This window comes from Dromiciops gliroides, chromosome 6, assembly GCF_019393635.1.
Source record: "Dromiciops gliroides isolate mDroGli1 chromosome 6, mDroGli1.pri, whole genome shotgun sequence".
Classification (NCBI taxonomy): domain Eukaryota; kingdom Metazoa; phylum Chordata; class Mammalia; order Microbiotheria; family Microbiotheriidae; genus Dromiciops; species Dromiciops gliroides.
In genome coordinates, this window is record NC_057866.1 from 79,379,642 (window position 1) to 79,406,961 (window position 27,320).

At 37.3% G+C, this 27,320-nt stretch overlaps 1 protein-coding gene across 1 annotated transcript in view; it reads left to right on the forward strand.

The window, feature by feature from the left end:
• Window positions 1-2,384: 2,384 nt before the first annotated feature.
• Window positions 2,385-27,320, forward strand: part of FBXL5 (F-box and leucine rich repeat protein 5) — a 49,619-nt gene continuing 24,683 nt past the window's right edge. Inside the window, exons 1-6 of the mRNA XM_043970355.1 lie at window positions 2,385-2,565; window positions 13,930-14,145; window positions 18,546-18,641; window positions 20,677-20,863; window positions 23,352-23,534; window positions 25,482-25,607. Coding sequence (XP_043826290.1) covers window positions 2,482-2,565; window positions 13,930-14,145; window positions 18,546-18,641; window positions 20,677-20,863; window positions 23,352-23,534; window positions 25,482-25,607 — 892 coding nt within the window. The 5' untranslated portion in view covers window positions 2,385-2,481. The remainder of the gene's footprint in view (window positions 2,566-13,929; window positions 14,146-18,545; window positions 18,642-20,676; window positions 20,864-23,351; window positions 23,535-25,481; window positions 25,608-27,320) is intronic.

Consider the following 27,320-nt stretch of genomic DNA (forward strand, 5'->3'; position numbering starts at 1 on the left):
GTGAGAGTAGGAGAAAGCAAAAGTGATCTAGCAGTCCTCCACGTGGAAATAAGAAATTCAAATTAAGACAATTTCTAGAGAGAAGTTCAGAGAACAACATGAGACAGTAATTGGTACTAAAGAGCAAAGACGGAGTTTTTTCATTTGAGTCTTAAAGTGAATGTCTTATATTGTTATGTTTTGTGCATTAGGCTACCCAATGGATCCAAGATTGAAGGTTTATCCTGGTATGAATCTGGTACTTTTACTTCCTATTATATAGTCATATAAAGAACCTCCAACTCTAACTTTACAATGACTTCTATTTTTTTGTAAACTAGACCTGGGATTTTCTTCCTCAGTGTTGTCTTTTTACCAGTGTTCTAGGACAATTTAGCCACATCCTTGCTTTCCCCTAGATTTACTTACTTCATCCTATAGTGAGTCAGTTATTTAGTCAAGGTACTTGGCAAGATTTAGGGGTATGGCCTATCACTGACAGGGGTCCTTATTAGGAGCACTTGTATTAGGTACTGTTAGGGAGATACAAAACAAAGGGATAATGTAGCAACCCTGATTTGGGAGTCTGCAACCAATTCACACTCCGGTGTCCATCACTTAAAAGCTGGGAGACCTTAGTTTTCTTTGATAATGAGAACTACAAAATTTACTGAGAACTGATTCCCCACCCAGTCCCCTCTTTCCCAGGCAGGTGAATTGCCTGGGGCTGACTGTCTTTGTCATTTCCAGACCCTTGAGGGACTTATGGACCTTCCCCCAAGCAACTTATCCCCTCTCTATGTTCCCCACCTTACTCCCCGGACTTTATGTTATTATGTAAAAAGGGTCCACCTGCATTAAGTAGTTTCTATTCAGAGTCAGTAACGCCTATACTTAAATGAGGAGCTGTTCTATTATTTCTTTTGTCAAAGGTTCATTTACATTAATTAGCTATATGTCACTCTGGAGCAATCTTTTTGTTCTCTTACCCCATTAAAACCCTGTCCTCGGTTCTCATCATTGGGTATTCCTAGCTTCTGAGCTTTGCTATAGTTCCTCTGCCCCGATTAAAGACCTTATTTCTCCTCTATTGATTGTTGCCTTAATTTCCAGGTTAACAATGCTGTTTCCTTAAAAATAGGCGGAAATGAAGGATAAATTAGAGCATCTCCGTTCTACCTCTAAAATTCTGTTCTTTTGTTCCTCTCTGCCCTAATCCAGCTTCTCTTTCTTGACTGGGCAATGCCAATTTTGTCTTGTACCGGAAATACATACTTCATCACCAAGTCCTTTCCTACTATTAAAAGATATATTTTACCATCAAAATACCCAGCAATTTTTGTCTATTGAATGAAAATTAGAAAGTAATTCCCTTTCTTATTTCTCCGATCACACAATTCGCACACATCTTTCACATCTACAACCACATAAAAAAAGAACTAATAAGGAATCAAAGAATTTTAGCACAGAATGAGAGATCATCTAATGCATCTTCGATATGGAGAAACCGAGGCCAAGAGAAGTTACGGGAACTAGTCCAAGGTTACAAGCTCCGTCGTAGTGTTTGCTGATACTATATATAAAAAAAACCTTTATAATAATTCCTTCTGCCACCATGATTTCTATACGAGTATCTGCCGTGGTAGAGTCTGAACAATGCAAGGCCCACGCGGCTTTCGGTGCTGACGATTGCGATGGGAGCCGCCTGGGAATTCGGAGAACTCCCGCACCAAGTCCGGGGAATGACAGTTCTGGGTAGAACATGGTCAGTGGGCCAGCGCAGGGCTTATCCCGGAGATCGGGACGGCGGGCTAACTTTGGCCTCGGGCACCGAGCGCTCCGAGTTTCCTGGTCCAACGATGTTACCTAACCGCAACACCGCTACAATCATGGCTATTATTGTAGTTGGCACCGGCAGGGAAAAGATGAATCAGAGTGGGGGAAACCGCGGAGGGGTTGGGGGGGGTGGGTGGTCTGAGATTAAAAACTGCAAACGGGAGGGAGGGGACGGAGAAAATGCACCTTCTCCTCACCCTCCCTACCCCCAGCATGTTGAAAACATTTCGCCAGAATGCATCATTTCGAGTAGCGCCAACTGAAAAAGTCTTGTTTTTTTTCCCCTGGGGTAGTGACTGAGTGAAGTAGTGGGAAACAAGGTAGAAGAATGCAGGAGGCTCAGCAAGGATTAGGGAGCCTGCAGGAGTCGCAAGAGCAGTAGCAGACGCTCCGGCGGGGGAAGCGCGCGTGCCTCGATCACGTGAGCTGGGTCCTTTCTCCCTCCCTCTGCGGGCCCCCCCCCAACCCCCCAGCATGGCGGCGGCCTGCGAGCCCACAGGCCTCCCCCTGGGAGGGAGGGGAAGAAGAGCATTGGGAGTGCGCGCCTGACGGCACGGTGCTGGCGCATGCGCGCGCAGGGGAGGGGCGGTCGGCGCGCGGCCGCCTCTGCCCGGCGGTGAGGGAGTCTATGGAGAGGCGGCGGCTGAGGAGGAGGAGGCGGAGGAGATGGCTCCCTTCCCCGAAGAGGTGGACGTGTTCACCGCCCCGCACTGGCGGATGAAGCAGCTGGTGGGGCTCTACTGCGACAAGGTAAAGGCGAGGGTGGGGCCTCCACCTCCGGGAAGCTGGGGGGCGGGCGACCGAAGCGGCCGCGGCCCCGGCCCCCCTTGGGCGGCCTGCGCGGCGGCCGCAGCCCCCGCGAATTAGTGCCTGCGCAGCGCAGCTGTCACCGCCTCTGCCTCCGCGGGGATGCCCCGGCCCCAGCCTCCCGGGCCCGCCTCCGCGCCCCTCGGCCCCGGAGCCCGGGAGCCCCGGGGGCGCGGGGGCTGAGCTAGGCCTCCCCGGCGGCGCTCTCGGGGGTTGGGCGCTCGGCTGCTAGGAGACTCGGGAGTTCATGGGCTGGGAGGAGGTGATGATGCCCTCCCCCGTCTCCTGCCCTCCTCTGCACCCCTTTCCCCAATTCACCCCCCATCTCACTCCCCTTCCCCATCTCGCCCCTCACCTATCCCCCCCTTCTCGCATCTCACCCCTCCCCCATCCCAACCCCCTTCCCTATCCTCACTCCTTCCTTGTCCCTCCTCCATCTCCCCCTCCCTCATCGCTCCCCTTTTCTCACCCCCATTTCTCCCCTTCCCCCATCTCACTTCTCCTCCCACCCTCCCCCCTTACTCTCTCCTCTTTCATCATAGAACCCTCTTATTCATCTCCCCCTTTCCCAATTGACCCCCTCCCCAACTGATAACTCTCCCTATCTACTCCCTCATTTCACCATTTCCCTCCTCCCCTCCACAATCTTACGATCTCCCCCCTCTTCTCCCCCTTTTCACCCCCTTCCTTCATCTCTCCCCTCTCCCCATCTACCTCCCTCCCCTGCTTCCCAATTCAATGTGTTTGATTCTCTCAGACTTGCTTCACCCACCCCCACCTCACCTCCCCACCCACCCCTTTAACTTTATTTGTTTGTATGGGGGGTTGGGATACCGAGCGCCTCACTTTCTTCCCCCTATGCTCCCTGCTCGTTTGGAAGGACCCTGAGCCAACAAGAGCTTCTGCCCGGGGGGGTGAGGCGGGTGTGCGAAAGACCTGGTTGGGTTTGTATCCTCACTCACCTGTGTGATCTCAAGCAAGTTACGTGATCACTCTCTGCCTCAGTTTCCTCAACTGCAAAATGAAGAGGATGAACTAGATGATGTCCGGCCCTCTCCAAGCCCTGAAATCCGTTTATGAATTTGAGGATTTTTGGTGCTAATGATTTCATTACCTTGAGATTGCTTAGACCCTGTCTCCTTTCAGTTTTGAAGTCGGCCAAGAGCTTGACTTTCTGCTACATGCTGCCTAAAAATAAAGAAAGAATAATTTTAAAATCTTTATTTATGTGTTTTGTTGAGTCCATTATAGATGATGATGGGGGGGGGGAAGGCTAGGCAAAGATTATCTCAGATAACTGTTCAAATTAGCTACCAATTCATAGCATTTACAGTTTCACATTTTCGAGTCTACTTAACTCGAAAAACAGAGGAGGTAATAACTTTTTTGTGTGTATGTGAAGGACATTACAATTATTGTTCATTTAAAAAATCTCATTGATGGTTGGAAAGATTTTAACTGTTCTGTCAGGTTGTTTATAGTAATGTCCAAATAGTTTAGTACTAATGCAGTACCAAGGAACAACACCATAGATTGTTCAATTTGGATTTTGTGTCCTTTAAAAAATTTTTTTGCCTGCCATTTAGAGATGTAAATGGAGAGTTGTCTACAAGTCAGACGGTCTTAGTCTGAATTTCCTTTTGCTTACTAGCTGTGTGACCTTAGGTTAGGCTTCAGTTTCTTCATCTATAAAGTAAAGGGGTTGGATTAGACGACCTCTAAAGTCACTTTCAGCTCTAAATTCAACAGTGTTATGAAATGGCCAAAGATAGAAAAAGCCTGCGAGGGAAAAGCATGTGACTTGAACAGTAGATAAAACTGGACATTATAGAACAGAATAATTGGTTGTTTAGTGGTAACTTTTTAAAAACAAACTTTCACATTTTGTGACTTCACCATTGTGGTTACAGATGAAAAAAAATGGTTTTGTGACATTTAAGATCAAATGCTAATTGATGGGAGACTGGATTAGTGGGACCTAATGAGACTTATGCCCACAGGATTGTTTAGTGGCTTATATGTTTTATGATGGAACACTTTGCCTCCTTTTTTCACTGAATTAGAAATCAAGAAAATTCTGGCATAAATGAAACAATTTGAAAATTGAGAAAAAATGTACAGACTATTCCTGTAAATGTTGTAAGTTACATAGTCTTCTAATGTTTACCCATTAGTTTGTTTAGGAGAAGCTTGCTTCTTTCTGGACAGAATGTTAAAATGAACTTGGTGTAGCATCCAAATGGATTATTTTATTTATGCAGACACTAAATAAAGATGAAGTGATCCTCATTCTGTGAACCATAGACTAATTAGTCAACAAATGATAAGTGCCTACTATGTGCCTGGCACTATACATACTAAGTCCTGGGGATACATCAAAAGGCTGGGGGCTGGGGGAGTTAATGGCATGCCTCTGAGAGGCTGTGGGTTGTAAATCTGCACGTGGAAATCCTGAACCTTTTGGTTGTTGGGAAAGGATTGGTCTTCACCTATGTGATAGCATTTGAGTTCCTCCTGGGCTTAAAAATCTTATTATAGCTTTCAGATCTGAAGTGGGAAATTTCTCCAGCTAAATATTTCAAGCATTATTGGAAAAATAATTATTCTTATATCAGATAACATCTTAAATTCTGAGGCATCATCTCAAATATATTGACCACTTGTACTCACTCAAAATAGCTATCAATGCCTTTTTTACAATAAAACTTTGAAACTTAAAACACTGATGGGAAAACTAACTCCTCTAATGCAGATGGGCACTTACTTGGTAGGGTACCGTTGCCTGGGGGCAGTGAAAGGTCTAGTGACCTGCCCTGGGTAACACAGCAGGTATATGTCAGGCAGTACTTGAGCCCAGGTCTTTTGACTTTGAGACCTACTCCTTTCTATCCACCTTACTGTGTTAGCCTTTTATTTTATTTATATATATAGAGAGAGAGGGAGAGAGGGAGAGAGGGAGAGAGGGAGAGAGGGGGAGGGGGAGGGGGAGGGAAAGGGAAAGTAAAGAAAAGGCTTAGGAGTATACTTTGTTTAGATTCTAAATTATTTGGTGGGCACAGAGATTGAGTACTAAGTAACTATAGAGTCAATTCATATTAGCTTGTGAACTAGCATTTTAGAAATAGGCATGTGCAAATAATTTTAAACCATTGAAGCAAGTGGGGAGCTTGCTGGCACAGTGGATAGAACACTGGGCTTGGAGTCAGGAAGATCTGTGTTCAAATGTGGCTTCAGACACATCCTAGAAGATTCACACTGGTCAAGTTATTTAAGCCTTAGTTTACTTATCTGTAAAATGGGGACAGTAGTGCCAACTTTCCAGGGTTGTTGTGAGGATGAAATGAGGTAATAATTGTAAAGTGTTTTTAGTACAGTGCCTAGCACAGAGTAAATGCTACATAAATGTTGTTAGATATTAAGTCTCTGGCAACATTATTAAGCTAGATTTTGTTAGTGTCTATGGCATTTCCTTAGGTTTCCCAATTATTTAAACTTTTTAAAATCACTTTTACACTTGTTAAATCCACAATAACGCTGAGATAGAGCAGTTTATTTCTATTTTGAAGATGGGGAGGTAAATACTGAATAGCTTGCCCAAGGTCATACAAGCAGTTAGCAGTGAATCACAGCAAGAATCTGGGTTTTCTAAATCTGTGCTGTCTCTATTCCTTGAAGAAGTTAAACTTCATTTCTTTAATATGTGAATACTTCATGAATTTCGTCATTGTGTCCCTTAGCACTGTCATAGATTGCAACTTTGTTATACTTTTAATAGTCTCTGAGTTTTTGTGACCAAAAAAAAAATTCATCACCTGTTGAAAATCTAATTGTGATGATCCTATTTCAACTTAGACTGATCTTTGGACAACAGACTGATGTGCAGTCAATCACTGGGCCTGTAAGTTGAAGTCTTATTGCTTTGGTGTAGGATCTTTCTGAATTTGAGTTCTACAGAACCTAGGGTTACCATCATGCCATTATAATGCTCTGAAGTTGGACTTTGATGGAAGCATTTTTCTACTAGGTAGTTAAGATTGAAATCCTTGTGCATTTCACTTATTCTCTACCCTTTTTTTCCTACTTCAGGATCTACTTGATTACGAAAAAGTAGGGGGAAAGAAAGGGAAAGAGGGTGATAATGGTTTCGCTTAAGATAAGAGGATATTTTATAGTAGTCTACCAGAATGTTTCTAAAATAACCTAAATTTGTCTTATTTGATATTAGATACATACAGGAATGTAAGTTTCTCTTTTTCAAATAACAAACATTAAATGCTTACTAACACTGTGCTAGCTAGTCTGCGGATAGAAAAATAGATTTCAACAAGGACCTTACCCTTTTTTTTTTTGGCAGGGCAATGAGGGTTGAGTGACTTTCCCAGGGTCACCTAGCTAGTAAGTGTCAAGTGTCTGAGGGCAGATTTGAACTCAGGTCCTCCTGAATCCAGGGCTGGTGTTATCCACTGCCCCACCTAGCTGCCCCCAACAAGGACCTTACTCTTAAGGATTTTTCATTTATTTAATTGAAGGGAGTGAAGGCATTTATACCATTTGCCTTAATACAAAGGACAATATAAGAAAAAGAGTCAGGTAAAGTTCTATGAGATATTTGAATATCTAATAGATGTGATGTAGGTTCTCTCCTAAGACCCTGTCCTTAGGCAGTGTTTCTCTGGTCAGATCGTTAATTGATACATACAACTGCAACCTCCCCCCCCCCCCAAACAAACAAACAAACACCCCACCACACAACCCTGTCATCTTTTAATTTTAGATGCATTTCTTTTTGTGCAAAATCTTTAGTCAAATCTATTCAAAATTTCAAATTAGTTTCCAATTTGCTTAATGGGAATAAAATGTTAATATAAAGTTCATCCTTTTCATCTTTGAGACTTTTTTTCTGGCTTTTTAAAAAATGACAAATTATTTACATTATTGATCTATTTAGTGTTTATTATGTAATGCAAAGTGTTTACTATATAGTATGAGGTATGCTTCTAAGCCCATTTTCATTTTATATCAGTTTATTTTATTTTTTATTATATTTTCACATTACATACTAATTTTACTAAGAGTTCTTTTTAGTCATGGGTTTTATCATGTGCTAACCTATGAATTCTATTTCTGAATTCTCTTAACTGTTATTTTTTTTTCCCCCATACCATACAGTTTTGTAATTGTTGCTTTATAGTAAATATGGAAATTTGGTAGGACAAGTCTTTTTTCTCAGTTATGTTTTTATATTCTTGCTTGCTAGAATTTTGTCATGATTTTAATTGTATAAAGTAAACTTGATATTGTGATTGTTATTTTTTAAGTCTGTAAATCATTTTGGAAAGAACACTCTTCAATTTATTTATTTTATCTAACCAAGCAAAGGAGAGCCTGTTATTTGTTCAGTTCTTTGATTTCTCTCAAAACAATTTTGAAGTTGACTTGGTAAGTCAGTGCCCAAATATTTAGTAATCTTTATTGTGCAAAAGATGTCTATTTCTCGATTTTTGTACATGGTATGTAGAATTGAAGATTACTTTTGTGAGTTTATCTCATGTCTTGCTATTTTACTGAAAACATTTATTATCTCTGTTCATCTCCTTTTTTCTCTACACTTTTCCCCTTAGAGATCTCATTTGTTCCCATGTGCTCAATTATTAGCTCTATACAGATTACTCCCAATTCTTTATATGTAACTCCATTCTCCCCAGGGCTATAGTCTCCAATTATTTGCTGGACATGGATGCCTTGATATCTGCAGGCACCTCAAAAATCAAAGTACCTAAGATTGAATGCTTAATTGGTATTTCTGAGCCTTAAGCCTGCTCCTCTTCCTTATTTTCCTTAGTTCTTTCGATTGTATTGTCATTCTCACAGTTAAACAGGCTTGAAACCTCAGCAACATCTGATTCTTCACTTTCTTGATCTTGATATTACAGTTACCTGTGAGGTCCTATTGATTATACTTACATAATATTTCTTGTTATCTGTCTCTACTCCATTCACACTGTTACCATACCTCATCACTTCTTGTCTGGACCATCTTCTTAACCTCCTTACCAGTTTTTCTACCTATGGTTTCTGCCTAACCTTTCCACTCTGTCTTTAATATAGCTGTCAGAATAATCTTCTAATGCATAGCTCTTGTTTCTTCTTTGCTCAACAACTATAACTGACTTTCTTTTTCTTTCTTTTTTTGGGGGGGGGGCGGGGCAATGAGGGTTAAGTGACTTGCCCAGGATCACATAGCTAGTAAGTGTCAAGTGTCTGAGGCCAGATTTGAACTCAGGTACTCCTGACTCCAGGGCCGGTGCTCTATCCACTGCACCACCTAGCTGCCCCCTATAATTGGCTTTCTACTGCTTATGGGATAAAATATAATTTCATTGGCCTTTAAAGACCCATGCAATCTTGGTTCCACCTGGGTTCAATGTACCTTTTTAGATGTATAAATTACTTTTGAATTATACATTCACATACTCTTTATTCTAGCCAAGAATATTACCTGTTGAAATCCTTTCAAGATTCAGCTCAACAGCTACTTCTTCCATGAAGCCTTCCCAGATCGTTCCTCCCTCCTCAAATTTTCGGAGTACTTTTTGTATGGATTTTTCTTTTGCACCATTTATACTGCCTTAAATAGTTCTGTGCATATCTCAGTCCTTGCAACTAGATTGTAAACTTATTGGCAGGCTGGTTAAACACTTGTTGTTGACACAAATACATTATCAAATTGAATTGGAAAAGGGAAAAGCAAGCAACATTAATGTCTTATGGGCTGATAGCCTCGGCGGTGTAGCATGATATAATGGAGAAAATATTGGCCAGTCTTGTAGTCAGGATGACCCTAACTTCAGTCTTCTTCTTACATAGAACTGGATTTGTGATTTTGGGCAGGTTAGTAAAGATCTTATTGTGCCAGGTTGGGAGTTCCATCATGTTAATAAAAACAGATTTGGAATAACTTCTCTTCCTCCCCATGCTCTTGGTATTTATCAGAAGATCTAGGTTATTGAAATATTTGGTGTACACCAGTAACTTAGTGGGATCAGATTTTGAGGTATTCTTTATGTTGGATATTTTCCTATATGATCAGTTTATGATACTTTCAAGAGCCATACCTTGGAGATACTGCAGATTCGGTTCCAGATCACTTCAATAAAGGGAGTCACATGAATTTTTTGGGTTCCCAGTGCATATAAAAGTTGTTTTTAAACTATACTGTAGACTAGTAAGTGTGCAATAATATGTCTTTAAAAACATACAAACCTAATTTTAAAAATATTGCTAAAAATGCTATCATCAGAGCCTTCAGTGAGCTTGCTTTCTTTCCTTCCTTCCTTCCTTTCTTTTTTGCTGATAGAAGGTCTTGCCTGGATGTTGATAGCTGCTTTCTGATCCAGGTGGTTTCTGAAGGTTGGAGTGGCAGTGACAATTTCTTAAAAGAAGACAATGAAGTTTGCTGCATTGACTCTTCCTTTCACTTGAACACTTAGAGGCCATTGTAGGGTTATAAATTGATTTAACTTCAATGTTGTTGTCTTTAGAGGAATAGGGAGGCTGGTGGAGAGGGAGGAAGAGAGACCAGGAACAGCTGATGATTGGAACAATAAGAACACGGGGTAATTGTGACACCCCCAAACCAATTATAATAGTAACATTAAAGATCACTGATCACCATAACAGATAAGATAATAATCATAATCAAATAATAAAAAAAAAACCTAGTGTGTGAGGATCGCATTATTTATATAGGCCAACTTGCAAATCATTTATGTTCACAGCTTGGAGATTACTTACTTGTACAATTTAAAAAGTACTTTTAATTACTAATTATAACATTTAGTCAGGTGTTGCTGGAATTTAATTTATTTCAATTCAAACATTTACAAAGCCGAATGTATTTAATTTCTCAAATGTACTCTTAGAACAGTTATCATTTGGATTGAAATTAAAAAAAAATCTATATGTAAAATTTCCCAATTACCTCTCCACAATAAAACCCTCCTTGTAACAAAGAGGCATAATTATGCAACCTCCCCCCCCCCCCAATATGTTGGTATTTTACAACTTTACTATTTCTCTGGAGTATATACCACCATTCTTTCAAACACCTAGATTGACAAGTTTGGAGCTCTTTGGCTCCTTAGAACCAGTACTTCTTTCCATTGTGCTACTCTGCCTTCCCTTCCTATTTATTACCGCAGTTATCCATTTTCTTCTTATTTGGGTTTTTGTGTGAATGAAAAATTAAAGACCAAAAAAGAGAACTGTAGTAGCTTTTAAAAAATATTTGTCATTCTTTTTTAAAGCAGTGAGTAGTGGGGGCAACTTAGGTGGTGCAGTGGATAAAGCACCAGCCTTGGATTCAGGAAGTTTGAATCCAGCTCCAGACACTTGACACTAGCTGTGTGACCCTGGGCAAGTCACTTAACCCTCATTGCCCCACAAAAAATAAAGTAAAAAAAATAAAATAAAGCAGTGAGTAGTGTAGTAAGTAGAGCCCTACTGGGTCAGAGCTTTCTGATTTAGAGTTCTAGTAAGCTCTTTGAGGGGAAGGGATTGTTGGGCTTTTTTTTTTTTAATCCTTTGTATCTCCAGTACTTACCATAGTACCTAGAACATGGTAGCAAGCCATAAATTGCTTATCAATTGCTTCATGGGGTAATAGAAGTCATCTACCCTAACCTCCAAAGAAGCTGTGATTTTCCCAAGGTTATTCAGATAGTAAGTGGCAGAACCAGGATGTGAGTTCCTTGAGAGGTCTAAATGTTTACTTACTCCAAGGCTTGAATTCTGTCCACTATGCCAGAATTCTTCCTAAAGGTTTATTACATACTTTTCATCTTTTGGGGGTCTAAATTATTCTTATTATAAAAAATATTATGATGTGGCCAACTTCCTTTTGTTTTTAACATATTTACTAATTGCAAATATATTTGAAAGTTTTTTTCCTCTGTTCCACCCCACCCCAATCTCTTCATTTTGATCTTGATCAAATAAAAATATTGTATTTTTTAGAAGCAAAAAAACCACAAATTGGTAATTGCATTACTTTTAGATTTACCTTTGAAATAAAATGTCTTCTATGTAGCTTCTTTCTGAGATACACAGACAAGGCTTCTATAAAACAATCTAATCTATGGTGTAGACATGGTCAGATAAAACAAAGCACAAGGCTGGAAATCTTCACTGGTAGTTTTCAACCAAAGATTATTTTAAATGGAAAAAATAGAATACTTGGTTCACAAGGAACCATTAATAGTATGTTTCTTTAGTCAAGACTTGTTAAAATATGCTTACCCAGACATAATTTATCTTAAGAAAGATGCCTATTAATCTACCTTGCTTTATTTATTTATTTGTTCATTCATTCATGTTTTTTTGGTGGGGGGGCAATGAAGATTAAGTGACTTGCCCAGGGTCACCAAGCTAGTAAGTTTCAAGTGTCTGAGGCTAGATTTGAACTCAGGTCCTCATGAATCCTGGGCCTGTGCTTTATCCACTTAACCACCTAGCTGCCCCTACTTTGCTTTATTTGTTTATTTTTTTAAAGTGAGGCAATTGGGGTTAAGTGACTTGCCCAGGGTCACACAGCTCGTAAGTGTTAAGTGTCTGAGGCTGGATTTGAACTCAGGTGCTCCTGATTCCAGGGCCAGCACTCTGTCCACTGCGCCATTAATGATGAACTGTCATTGGACTGAAATTATAGTTGAAAAATAGTATTAAGACAGATCAGACCCTAAGTGTTGAAATTGCAAAGCACGTTTAGAAAGTATAGTTTTGTTTAATCATGGACATTTTCATAATTGTGGTTGACTTAACCAGAAAATAAATTCAATAAATACTTAATTGCCTAATGTGTTGTTTGTTAGTCAATATGACTCCTCCCTTCCCTGTCCCCATTTAATTGGGAATTGATATAAGGGTTTGCAGGTTTGAATATTTGAATTTTGTTTGGATACTGTAACCCAATTTTGAAGTGTATTCATTGGTTATTTTAATTTTGTCATTTAATTGAAGTGATTAAAAAACTAGATCAAGGAGCAGTCATTGCTGCTTTTGGACACTCGAATTTGGGAAAGTCATCAAATTGTGAAACTCATTTTCTTGCTCTTTAGATTAAATACTCTGCTTAACCATTATTTTTCTATTATTGATAATATACTCGTTTCTGTAGTCTGCACTATATTTCTCTTAGTTGCTTGGTTGGTATCCCTAATATTTGTTGTGAAACTATCCCAGAAGAGAGTAAAAAGACATTCTCTTAGACAATTTATTGTCTTTGATTTTTGAAAGAAATGCTTAGCAAACTTAAGTATTTGAAGTGCTTAATTTTGTACCTCCTGTATTAATAGTCATGATAACATTTTAGAGGGAGCTTATAATCTATCATCCTTGGAAAGATACTTGGGAGTACAGCTACTTTACCAAGTGCAAAACAGGTGTATAGACTTCTTAATGTTGTGCCAAATAATGTATGTTGGGGGAACCAAGTTGTAATTTTTATCTCATTACTTAAAAATTAGCCCAGTTCTGCCCCCCCCCCCATGCTAGGTTCTCAACCTATTCAGAACTGTTTCTCAGGTTTATAATTTTATTCATTTCACCCTTAAGTACACCTAAAGTAATGTCATAGAACCAGTCTTTAATGTTTTTGTTGTTTCCATTGATACAAAAATGCAGTAAGTACTGTTCTGGAGTCATAGAAAAATAGAATTTTAAAATTTAATGTATCCTAGTCCTTGGGTCATAAGATCATACATGGATAAAGAACTCAAAGGGACCACAGAGGAAATTTAGCACAAACCTCTCATTGTGCAGATGAAAAAACTCTTAACTAAGGTGGAAAGTTTCAAAGGTGCATTCGAATCCAGGTTTTTTGATTCCATAGCCCAATGCTTTCTACTTATTTTACCATACTGACAAATAATAAATACAGGAAGAGACAAATAAACACAACACTGAATGATGTCAGCAGAGTTTAGACAAAAAAACTTCCAACAGTTCATTCAAATAGACTAGGTTTATGATCTTGAAGCTTATTATCTCTTTTTAGTCATCCAAACCATTGAGAGATGAGTCATTTAGGAAGAGGGAGAGTGAGTAGTTTGCCTAAGATTACACAGCTAGTTGTTGGCAGAGTTTATATATCAGAATTCAGGTATTCTGAATTCTATTTTAGCAGCTTGCAGCATTTCCAGAGTCCAAAGTATGAAAGTCAGGGCCTTTTAAAATAAATGGAAGGATTGTAATATTCTTTGTACATGTTAATTTGAATTTTTATTTTGAATAATTTTATTTTCATTTCAGCTTTCTAAAACCAACTTTTCCAACAACAATGATTTTCGTGCTCTTCTGCAATCCCTGTATGCTACATTCAAGGAATTCAAAATGCATGAGCAGATTGAGAATGAATACATTATTGGCTTGCTACAGCAACGCAGCCGGACCATTTATAATGTACACTCTGACAACAAACTTTCTGAAATGCTTAGCCTCTTTGAGAAAGGGTTGAAGAATGTGAAGGTAAGCTTTAAAATATTTAATTAATATTTTTATAGTCTCAGATTTATGTCATTGGCAAAACTTGCTGAAATTTCTTATCAGTCAACGTACAGGCATTTACTGGAGACAAATACATTTTTTAAATGAATTTTCTTAACTCCCAAAGGGCTTATTTGCCATTTAGGATACAACATGTCTATATCAATTTTAGAATAAATACAAACATAAAAATTCTAGGCATAAAGGATACCACTCAGTATTTTTTTGGTGTTTAACATGACTTTCATAGTGAACTAAACCGAATTCTTCCAGATCTTTCTAAAATGCTGTCAGGTGGAAACATTAAAATTTTCAAGTTTGTTTGGGTTAATTCCAGGACAGATGTTAATTCCATGGACAGATGCAGTGACTTAGAACTGACTTAGAACTGAATGCTTCAATTCATCATATGTTTGTTGCCAGTTTAAGTTTAGTCTTATATTTCTTTTTTGTTGTTGGAGTAGAATAATAAAATAGTGAAATAAGATGATGTGATAACAAGATATTTTTGAAGATTGTTTTTTTTTTTTTTTTTTTGGTGAGGCAATTGGGGTTAAGTGACTTGCCCAGGGTCACACAGCTAGTAAGTGTTAAGTGTCTGAGGCTGGATTTGAACTCAGGTCCTCCTGACTCCAGGGCCGGTGCTCCATCCACTGCGCCACCTAGCTGCCCTATATTTTTGAAGATTGTGACTAAGTTCACTTAAAAGTGTTGAGTACTTTTACACTTAGTCCTGATTTATCCATACTTCCAGTTTTGATGGAATAGTCCCAGATAGCAATCAGTCATTGTCTTTGTATGTTAATTTTACAAATTGAGTTTTTATTTATAATCCTGACTCTTAGATAAAGAAAAATTGAAAAGGTTTGCGGGGTTTGAATAGTTGAATTTTGTTTGGATACTGCAACCTGATTTTGAAGTGTTTTCTTTGGTTATTTTAATTTTGTCATTTAATTGAAGTGATTAAAAGCTAGATCAATGAGCAGTCATTGCTGCTTTTGGACACTCAAATTTGGGAAAGTCATCAAATTTGTCAATAACTTCTCATTATTCATAAGAATTAGAATGTTGAGCACAAACATTACCTGATTTTTACATATTAAACTCCTAATGTATTTGTTTTGTCATAGTTCAGGCCCAGTATGCTTTACAAAGTTGTGAGGAAAGTGCTCTATAAACTCTATAGCTTTGTAAAAATGAGTTATTGGGTATTTTTTTTTTTTTTAGTGAGGCAATTGGGGTTAAGTGACTTGCCCAGGGTCACACAGCTAGTAAGTGTTAAGTGTCTGAGGCCGGATTTGAACTCAGGTACTCCTGACTCCAGGGCCGGTGCTCTATCCACTGTGCCACCTAGCTGCCCCTTTATTGGGTATTTTTATGGTTAAATTTTTAAATTGGAGTGAGCAAGGGTGTTCACCATTTTTCTGAAATGGAGCTACTTGATTAATTTAAGAATAACTTCATATTTATATAATGCTTTTTATATTTCATGAAGTATTGCATAGAAGACAGAATTTCTGAGAGTGTGAGTTGTGTCATGGAGATCAACTTTGTGGGACTTTGAGATATTGTGAACTATAATTTGGGGACTCCTTGCTTAGAGTTGTGACTTAAGTGTTTCCCCTCATTGACCACATGCAAAAAAGGGTAGCTACAAAAGACTTTTAGGGAACCTATGGAGGGAATGTCAGAAACCTTGGAGTAGTGGCAAATATCTGCTGTGCCTTGATGTAAATTGGGGTACTAGTTTATACTAAAATCTGAGAAGCAGATTTTAAAAAGAAAAATTAGGTGAACGCTATTAAGTGTGGTTATTTAAAACTGTAAATTGTAGTGTTAGAGAATACTTTTTGTATAAGGCAGCCTGATATACTGGAGAACACTGAACTTTGAGTTGAAAGGCTTAGATCTAAGCAAGTCTCAGTTTAGGTATCTACTGACTGTTACTGTGGGACAGTCACAGAGAAGTTAAGTGAACATGCTTTTAATTTTTTTTTTTTTTTTAGTGAGGCAATTGGGGTTAACTGACTTGCCCAGGGTCACACAGCTAGTAAGTGTTAAGTGTCTGAGGCCGGATTTGAACTCAGGTACTCCTGACTCCAGGGCCAGTGCTTTATCCACTACGCCACCTAGCTGCCCCTGTACAACTTATTTTAAAGGATAATTAGGAAGAAAACGCTTTGTAAACTACAATGTACTATATAAGTGTTTTGGTTGTTTTGTTTTGTTTTTGTGGGGCAATTGGGGTTAAGTGACTTGCCCAGGGTCACACAGCTAGTAAGTGTTAAGTGTCTGAGGCCAGATTTGAACTCAGGTACTCCCGAATCCAGGGCTGGTGCTCTATCCACTGCGCCATCTAGATGCCCCTATAAGTGTTGTTGATTAAGTCATTGGTAATATCCTGAGTGGGTAAGGTAACTAGGTGGTATAATGAATAGAGCTCTGGGATTAGAATCAGGAAGACTTATCTTCATGAGTTCAAATCTAGCCTCAGACATTTGCTAGTTGTATGACCCTGGGCAAGTCACTTGTCTCTGTTTGCCTCTGTAAAATGAGCTTGGAGAAGAAAATGGCAAAGCACTGTAGTATCCTTGCAAAGAAAACCCCAAGTGGGGTTGCAAGGAGTCAGACACAACTGAACAGCAGCAACATCCTGAGTAAGGGTTCTTTTGGAAACAATATTTTTTTCATATTAGAGATAAAGTACTGGACCTGGCTTCAGGAAGACCTGGATTCAAATGCGGCCTCAGACACTTGACACTGGGCAAGTCACTTAACCCTCATTTCCTCACCAAAAAAAAAAAAAAGAGAGAGAGAAAGTTCTGATGAGGAAATAGGAGGAGTTGGCATAGGTAAGAAATATACCAACCACTTTAGATGTTAAAAGCCCATGTATTGAAATGGAAATCCAGGACAGGTATTATATTTAAGGATAAATGTGAAATTCTACATGACAGGTTCCTATGAGGAGAAAATGTTGCGTGGCAAATACTAAGTTTGATAAGAAAAGCTGTAGACAAAAAAATTGTGTTTTTTTAAAAAGCCATAATGGGGGGGGAAAGAATCAAAGAAGGGGGCAGCTAGATGGCACAGTGGATGGAGCACCAGCCCTGGAGTCAGGAGTACCTGAGTTCAAATCCGGCCTCAGACACTTGACGCTTACTAGCTGTGTGACCCTGGGCAAGTCACTTAACCCCAATTGCCTCACTAAAACAAAACAAAACCAAAAAACAAAACAAAACAAAAAAGAATCAAAGAAGGAATAAAGCCATTATTATTTTTTATTATTTATATCATTTTAAAAATTCAATTTTTTTTTTTTGGTGGGGCAGTGAGGTTTAAGTGACTTGCCCAGGGTCACACAGCTAGTACGTGTTGAGTGTCCAAGACCGGATTTAAACTCAGGTCCTCCTGAATCTAGGGCCACTGCTTTGTGCACTAAGCCACCTAGCTGCCCCAGAAATAAAAAACATTATTTGGGGATTGGATGGAATGGAATGATGATAATGGACAATCAAGAGAAGGCAAAACTATTCAACTCACTCTCACAAGTTTTGTCTCACCAAGTATTGATTTTTTGGGGAGGGTTTGTTTTGTGAGGCAGTCACCGTTAAGTGACTTGCCCAGGGTGGTGACACAGCTAGTGTATCTGAGGTAAAATTTGAACTCAGGTCCTCCTGACTCCAGGGCTGATACTATATCCACTAAGCCAACTAGATGCCCCTGTGATTTTTCTAAAGCTGTATTTATTTACCTCCTTGTGTTAAGACCTCTCCTAGTTCTAACTATGATCCTGTAATCTTTGTGGAGTATCACCACTAGAAGTACTTAATAAAATTGTATATCTCCTAAGGTTGCCCCATTTAACATGATTTCCAATCAATAGCATTGGTACATTATAACCAAAAATCACTGTCAAGTTATAAGATCTTGTTATAATGTTTTTTGATCATTTGCCCACTTAAAACATTTATGATGGTGTCTTGCTTATATCATATTTTGGTAGTATCAGTTATAACTGTTAGCAGGAAAATGAAGGTAAATTGAATTTATTATTGAAATTCTTATAAAATAATTTTTTGGACTTATAAGCAATTAATGATCATCTTAAATTTTAATAGAGTAAAAGTGTGCATAATCAAAATTTTGAGGTCTTTTGTCATATAGCAGAAAAAAGTGTATTACATTAAAGGAACTGAAGGGTTACTATTTTAAGGGCTCCCCCCCCCAACTAGGTTGATGTTTATGTTGTAATAACTTGTAACAATTTCGCATAAAAGTTTAAAACTGCTCCCTGAGATCTGTATGGGATATAACCAAAACAAAATATTTCAGCATTTGTTACCTTTGTTTTAAAGTACACTTCTTTTTGTTTTATCCAGAATGAGTATGAGCAACTAAATTATGCAAAGCAACTGAAGGAGAGACTGGAAGCTTTTACAAGAGATTTTCTTCCTCACATGAAAGAAGAAGAAGAAGTGAGCATACGTGAATTTTTTCTTATGAATCAGCTTTGTCATTGCTTTGATAGGGGTGAAATTGGCTCCACACCTATCTTTTTGTGAACTGTTATAGAGAAGGCCAAGAGAGCAAGAAGGTCTAGATTGTTTGTATATTAATTCCTTAATTTAACAATCAAATTCCTTATATGTGCATAGCTTTGCAGTAGGTACCTGGTAGTTTGCAATTATGTTTTGAGATCCCTCTGATACCTGTATAGTGAACTTTTAAGATGATATGTATATTTCCACACTAATTTTAGGGAATCATCATGACAATTTTGCGCTAGTGGTGTTTGAGTTTGTATCAGTGCAGATCAGTTGAATAAATATTTATGGAGCATTTAAAAGAGCCCTATGATGGGCAGTCCTCATGGAACTTAGAAGCAAATAAATATTATATTTTCTAGCACAGCATGAGTATTCATACTGAAAGCTCTTGTAGCTCCCTGCAAAGAATATAAAATTGGCCACATTTCTGTACTTTCCTTTGCTAAACAGAATACTTCTAGATTGTGTGTGTGTGTGTGTGTGTGTGTGTGTGTGTGTTAGAGTCACAATCTAAAACTGATTATACCTTAGGAGTGTGTCCTCTCTTGTGTTCTTAGTATGGATCAACATTGTCTTTTTCCTTTAATGTACCCTTTCAGATAGGCAATTTGTATATTTTATTTACTCCAGTTTGTGTTGAGAAGATGGTCTTTCCCTTTGCCTATCCTAGCCAGTGTGTGCCCGTCCTCTAACTGATTAACCCTGATCATGACATTAACCTCTGTTGGCCTCATTTTACTCATCTGTAGAATAGGGACAATGAATAGCACCTCCTGCTGTTAGCACCATTCACTTTTATGTGTCCTGAATGAGATAATATGTATGTGAAATGCTTGGCAAAATGTACAGCCCTATGTATTAGCTATTATGACCACCACTACTGTAACATTTTCCAAAATAGCCCAACTTAATATAAAATATTACATATATAATAAGACACATGGTACAACTCCAGTATTTTTCCAGTGTTCCCCCCTTCCCCCCTAAAATGATAGAAAGGAAACATCACTACAACAAACCAGATTAATTTGAGCACTGGTTTAGTCATCACTGCTCATTTTGTGAAGCAACTTTTGAATTCGTTCCCCCAACTTGGAATTTATTCCTTGATGATTTGCTACCCACATGAATGGAAGATGCCCTGATTTATATCAATAAAACACATTTATATTTACAAAGATGTTTAATGGTTGATTTTTGGTAGTATTAATGATGGTCATATAGGTTGTCCTGCTTCCTTTAGGCAGACCTACATTTAAAACATTTAGTTAAATAATTGTATTTTAAATTAGAGTTGTCTGGGAATTAAGTTCTTTTTCATTATTCTAATGAGTCATGAGACCTGCTAAAAAAGACATGCTGAATGAGAGTAAAACTTGGTAATGATTAAAAGTTAAAATCTGTTTTGAAGCTTAGACTTGTTTTGTTTAGTAGTAGTCTCTTTAATCTATTCCATTTCACTTTTGTTCATTTTGATTTGTTTAGAGGTAGTTAAACATTAAAAATAACCAAATAACAGATATCCTTTGCAGTAAATTTAATGTCATTATAGCATTTCCCTCTTTTGGGCATGGTGCAGAATAATAAATATATTTCTTTTTAATTGAAAGTTGGATCAGGATCTTAATACTTTTTGTGGGGGGGGGGGGGCATGGGGGTTAAATGACTTGCCCAGGGTCACACAGCTAGTAAGTGTCAAGTGTCAAGTGTCTGAGGCTGGATTTGAACTCACGTACTCCTGAATCCAGGGCCAGTGCTTTATCCACTTGCCCACCTAGCTGCCCCCAGGATCTTATTTCTTTTTAGGGGGATTTTTATGTAATGCTAGAATTCTGAATATTAAGATTTTTCTGAATTTGTGAAGGGAATTGCCTTTAAATGTAGAAAAATATTTGTATAGCATCACTAATACATGAAAATTGTAACATTTCTTTTCAAATAATTTTTCTTTGTAATAACTTAGGTTTTTCAGCCAATGTTGATGGAATATTTTACTTATGAAGAGCTAAAGGACATTAAAAAGAAAGTGATTGCACAACATTGTTCTCACAAGGACACTGCAGAACTTCTCAGAGGGCTGAGTCTCTGGAATCAAGCTGAAGAGAGACAGAAGTTTTTTAAGTATTCTGTGGATGAAAAAGCAGATAAAGGTAGGAGTTAATGAAGTTCAAAGTTAAATCACTGTTTACCATTATAGTTCAAAAATACTTCAACTTCTTAAAATGAAATGTAGATTTTTTTTTTGGTAGGGAGTTTGGAAATGAAGCTGGTACTTTAATTCAGAATTGAAGTAATTATTTTAAAGTATAAATTTGGTTTAAGCTCCTTATCCTGAACTTTTAAGTATATGCATTCTAAACAAAGGCATTTTAGTCTCAGGAGACAGAGGTCCCTCTGGTACTTTTTAGATGTAAATATGGGAAGAGGGAAATTACAAGAAACTTCCTTTTTGTTTTTTTGTTTTTTTAATGTGTATTTTTTGCTTATCATATGCATATTACTGTGAAGGATTTTTTTTTGTATGTTCTCAGTATATAAAATACCTTCTTGTTTGTTTTGATGACAATATGAATATAAATCAATCAGCAAGTGTTTACTGAGTGCCAGGTACTTTGCTAGGTGCTGGGGATACGAATACAATGAATGATTTAGTCCCTACCCATAAAGAGCTTACCTTCTTTTTTTGTTTTGTTTTGTGTGTGGGGCAATGAGGGTTAAGTGACTTGCCCAGGGTCACACAGCTAGTAAGTGTCAAGTGTCTGAGGCCGGATTTGAACTCATGTCCTCCTGAATCCAGGGCTGTACCACCTAGCTGCCCCCAAGAACTTACCTTCTAATGGAGGAGACACCAAGGAGATATAAACACACACACACACACACACACACACACACACACACACACACACACACGAATATATGTATATACATATAAACATATATAGGCATCTGTACATATTCACAATGTAAGTATAACTTCATATTTTGTCTGTGGAGGAATAGACATACATACATACATACACACACACACACATACATACATACATACATACATACATACATACATACATACCTGTACATGTGTGTGTATAGCTGTAGCTAGCTAGTTAGATAAGTCTATTCCTACACATATACAAAGAATAGATACAAATGATCAGGGATCTGTTTCCAAATCCATTAATACATTTTTTCCCCTGCATAGTTACATTATCTGCAAAATTAGATTGGACTATATATCTACAATAATATATTATTCATTCTTGTGACCCTCTCTCCCATTATCTTTTCACTGAGTCCAGTGTATACACAGACTTTATCTGTATAGAGTTCTTTGAGAAAGCAATTATAAAAATAAAAACTGTGTGTGACTTTATCAATATTACCTTTAATTCTTCTGCCATCCTGTTATTTATTAATATTTTATGAAGTATTTATAGCTATATTTCAGTGGAAAGCCCTTTGCTCCTCCAAGACAGAATATTTAGTCATAATAATGCTGTTGAAATGCTCTGAGTGATGTTTGATGAAATTTGTTCCCTTTGCTCCCTTCTTTATTAAATGAAAAGCATGGAGACTCTATAATTTGAAACAAAAATGTGTAGGTCATCATTAAATCCATAAAACTTTTTCACTGGGATCCTTTACTGGGAATCACAAGCTTATGTCTATATGCCAGTTGTGTCATGTTTTATTGTAATTATAACATACTATTTAAAAGCATCATACCTGGTTAATTTTAATTTCCCACTCCTTCAAAGAAAATGCTAGTTGCATTGTTTGATCTTTCTCTCTTTCTTTCTCTCTCTCTTGCTCTCTCTCTCTCTCTCTCTCTCTCTCTCTTTTTTTCCCCCTCTCCCTTTCTCTCTCCCCCTCTTTCCCTCCCTCCCTCCCTCCTTCCCTTCATTCCTAGGTTATTTTGTGAATCTAGTCAGTTATAGAACATAATTAATTCTTGGTATAATTTATAAGATGAAGTTTTTATAATTTTATGTTACATTTTATATATTTTTTCATCCTTGAGAAACTCATTATTAAAGTTATAGACTTGATATGTGAAATTGTTCATGTTACAATTACACTGAAAAACAATGACTTGTTAGTACATGATGTGTGAGGTTTTATACAAAGGTCAGAATAATTGATAGGATTTTGACTTGTTTAATTTTGAAAAGTAATTGTTAATAATAGAATCTGGTTAAGCATCCAGTAAATAAAGGGATTCAGTTTTTGGATTTCATAATTTGGCACACTTTACACATGTTGTTTGTTTTAATAAAGGCTTGTCTGCGCTTAAAGCTGTACAACCTGTCTAGTTCCTTTTTCAATGATACTGTCTGTGCTACAAAGTGAAGATTGTTTTCCTCTGACGCCATTGTAAAAGAAAATTAACTCAGTTTCTTCATAATTGTGTATCCCATTAGTAAAGTATTACTTATGTCATAGTAGTTTGACTCTACGGATCATTAGCAAGTTAAGAATTCTCATGGTACCTCTAATGCATATTGTTTCATTTGTACACCTTGCAGGCAGGAGGAATCCGATTTCAGGCATTGGTTTTTATATGTAGAATTATATGATTGTGTTTTTGCTTTTCATTTCTTATAGGCTTTAGTGTTGAGTGGTTGTATTTTTTTTCCTCAGAAACTGAAGCGCCAGATTACTCCACAAATATTACCCATCTTCCTCCTGAAGTAATGCTGACAATTTTCAGTTATCTTAATCCTCAAGAGTTATGTCGATGCAGTCAGGTTAGCACTAAATGGTCTCAACTGGCTAAAACTGGATCTCTCTGGAAGCATCTTTATCCTGTTCATTGGGCTAGAGGTAAGTGATGACAACTTTATTTTTGTTTTATAAAAATATTTAAGCTGTTTATTTAGAGCTGGGAGTCATCTAAGTTAAATAAAAAAGGTAAAGTGGGAAAGCTCCATCTAACAAACTAATTCCATAAAATGGAAATATTTTTTAATTATTTTAAAATTAAATACAAACTAAAATAGGTTAGTTGAAGTTTAAAATAATTGGAAGAGGCTGAATATTGATTTAAATAGAAATTCTGTTAAATTAAGCTAACTCTTGGGGAAGAATGGTATAGAATTTAGTGGTTATCCAAAATTATTTTGCCTAGTATTTTTGCTCTTTTGAATATCATTGTTTATGTTGATGCATTCTTTTTCTTTCAAAACATTCAATTTGAATTCAAATTTCATTATAACTTAATCCCTTTCGCATCAATACATTATAGAAAGTTTGGGCTTTTCATGAGGACTCCATGCAGGCAAAAGATAAAATGCAACATAATATGAACTACTTTTCCCTCTTTGATTTAAAAATAATTTAAGTATTGCTTCTCTAGGTGAGTATTATTTAGCTTTAGATTCATATTTGTAAATTTTGTAACCATTTGTTTACTATGAATTGTGACAATTAAGATTGAAAATACTTTTTCCTACCAAATTGTGTATATGTGAACATATACATAACCCGATTATATTTTTACATTCCTTTCTTATTGTTTCTTTTTAATTCATTTCACTCTTAAAAATGTTAGTTAGAAATGATGTATTCTGTGACAATAATTAAGAGCCATTTGGGGCAATTTATAAATATTCTACATATTCTTTTGGATGTTACACTAAATTATTAGAATTGATACTTGTTTCTTTCGAGATAGTTTTCCTGATGATTTTTATATAGTAATAAAATAATGAGTGATGTGTCAAAAAAAGGGTAAATACACTGGGCACTTTTTGTCCTTATGTAGATGTTTTGAAATTTTTAATTGTGTCCCAGACAAATTAGATACCATATGATATAAAAGTTTCTATAAAGTCTAATATTTTAAGGTATTTGAGCCATGGTATATGTCCTTAAACACAGGGCCAACATAAAGATACTTAATTTCTATGTGACCTACATTTTTGCTTCTTTTGAGTAAGTTTAATCAAAAAGTCTATGCAAGAAGTAATAGTTTTATTCGGTCCTTCAAGCACATTGGTCATCTTGGATGTACGTAATACTAAAATAGTTGAGAAAAGACTTTACCTGTACAGATGTCATGTGCTTTGTATTAAAATAGTAATTGCAGTATGTTCTGCTAGAACTTTAGCTTTTCCTTTTATCTTCCCCTTTGACTTCTGTACCCAATTACGTCTGTTTTCCTGATCAATTCACTGCAGGCCAGAAACTCCTGCCTTTGTGTATCAACACCAGCTTATTGGGGTACTACTGCCATGGCCAGTATGCAGCCACAGTTTTCACCAGTAGGGGTCAGAGGTTAGGTCACTTTCATTGACTTCTAAGTTTGCATGTAAGATTATTGCTGTATTGCTATGGTTACCTGTAGGAATGGGATTATACTTTTTTGCTTTTCAAGCTAAAACAAAAACAAAAATGAGTCCAGGCTCTTCAAAAATAAAAGAATACAGACTAGTATGTTTATATGTTTATTGGACAATTGCATACTTTCAAAAGGAACAGGGGTATACCCTAAACACATTATTAATTAATTTTTCCTGTGCTTACATTTCATGTTGAACATATCAAAGTGCCAAAAGGTCAGATCCTGTTACAGTGAACTTCAATGAAGTATCCACAGTATTTGTTGAACTGGAATTTTGATGTATTAGAAATTGATGGGCCACTCTCTGTAACTCAGAAGTATCTTCAGAATGTTTTCATTATGCAGTGATATTTGTTGTAATGGGATTTGATGTAAGATGATTTGGTCTGCACTTATTTTTTAATTTTCCTTTTCCTTTTGTTGAGAAGGTGATTGGTATAGTGGTCCAGCAACTGAACTTGATACTGAACCTGATGAGGAATGGGTGAAAAACAGAAAAGATGAAAGTCGAGCTTTTCAGGAATGGGATGAAGATGCTGATATAGATGAATCTGGTAAGCCAAATTATTGACAAAAATCAATTTTTGCAAAGTGTTTTCTGTTTTTTCACAAATTGTATACAAATAGTTTTGCATTTAAAAATTTTTAACTTAAGTGATTACATAAACAAATTAAAATTGTATCATTGCTGACTGAAAATAGTTTTGTCAGTGCAGAATTGTTTTATAGCCATGTTTTTGGATAATAAAATTTGTTTTAAAGTTTTTGTATTAGTAAGGTGCTAATACTGTTATTTTAACTGAAAATAATTGAAAGAAAATTATTTTCTTTTATCTACCTGAGAGCCAGTGTAGCTTCAGAAAGGGACAAGGAACAGTCAGTATGGTGTTTGCTGCCTGACAACTGCAGGGGAAATGCCAGTAGCAGAACAGAAGTCTGTATGCAACATTCATCGATCTGACCAAGGTTTTTGATACTGTCAGTCATGTGGGCTTGTGGAAAATCATGGCAAAATTTGTTTGCCTGGGAAAGTTTGTCAGTTCTATATGTCAGTTTCTTCATGGCATGTTTGCCTCCATTTTGGATGATAAATGATGCTCTTGCACTTTCTCTGTCACTAGTGGACTGAAGCAGGGCTGTACTTGTTTCCATGATGTTTTTTAGTAATGTTGTTAGATGACTTCAAGGAGGACAAAAATGGCATCAAGGTCACCTGTCTACTGTACTGATAGTAAATTGTTTAACTTGAAAAGGCTATAAGCCAAGACTAAAATAGAGGAAGAGTTTGTGCATGGCTTTTGTTCACAGATGATTGTGCACTCAGTGCAGCCTCTGAATCTCCGATCCTTATGTTAATTTTAGCCTAACAACACCAAGAAAACAGAGGTTCTCCACCAGCCAGCATTATGGCATCGACACATGGAATCATTTTTACAGCAAATGGAGAAACTTTGAATGCTGTGGATATCTTCACTTAACTTGTCAGTATACTTTACAGGAACGTACATATAGATGATGAGGTTGACACATGCATTGCCATAGCTTGCTCGGTGTTTGGGATCCTTTGAAAGAAAGTATGGGAGTGAAGAGGTATTAGGCTGCCTTACCAAGGTGAAGGTCTTCAGAACTGTTGTGTGGATCTCATTGTTGTATGCTTGTGAAATCTGTATTCCTTCACCATGCCAGGAAACTGAATTGCTTCCATTATTGTCTTAGGAAGATTCTGAAGATCACCTGGCAAGATAAGGTACTTGACACTGAGATCTTTCTTGTGCTGAACTTCCACACATTCAAACAGTACTGCGGAGAATGTAGTTCCCATGGGCTGGCCACATTGTTGTAATGCCAAATATATGTTTGCTTAAAAGACTATTTTACAGAGAACTCTGACAATGCAAGCATTCACATGGAGGTCAGAAGAAGCAATCCAAGGACATTCTCAAGTTTTCTCTGAAAAGCTATGGAATCAATTGTATGACATGGGAGACACTGGCACAAGACTGCCCAACTTGGCATGCCTGCATCAAAGAAGGCACTGTGTTTTATGAGCAATGCAGAATCTTAATAACACAAATGAAATGTGAGATGTGCAACTTTGGAGACATCTACATTCTCAGTGTTCATATGGACTATTCATGCCTGGCTTGTGGTAGAACTTTCTGAACTCATATTGGTCTGATCAGCCACAGTCCAACACACTAGTACCTAGACTCCAACATAGTGATGAAATTTTGATTCTCTTTGAGATTGAAGGGCAACCATCACCC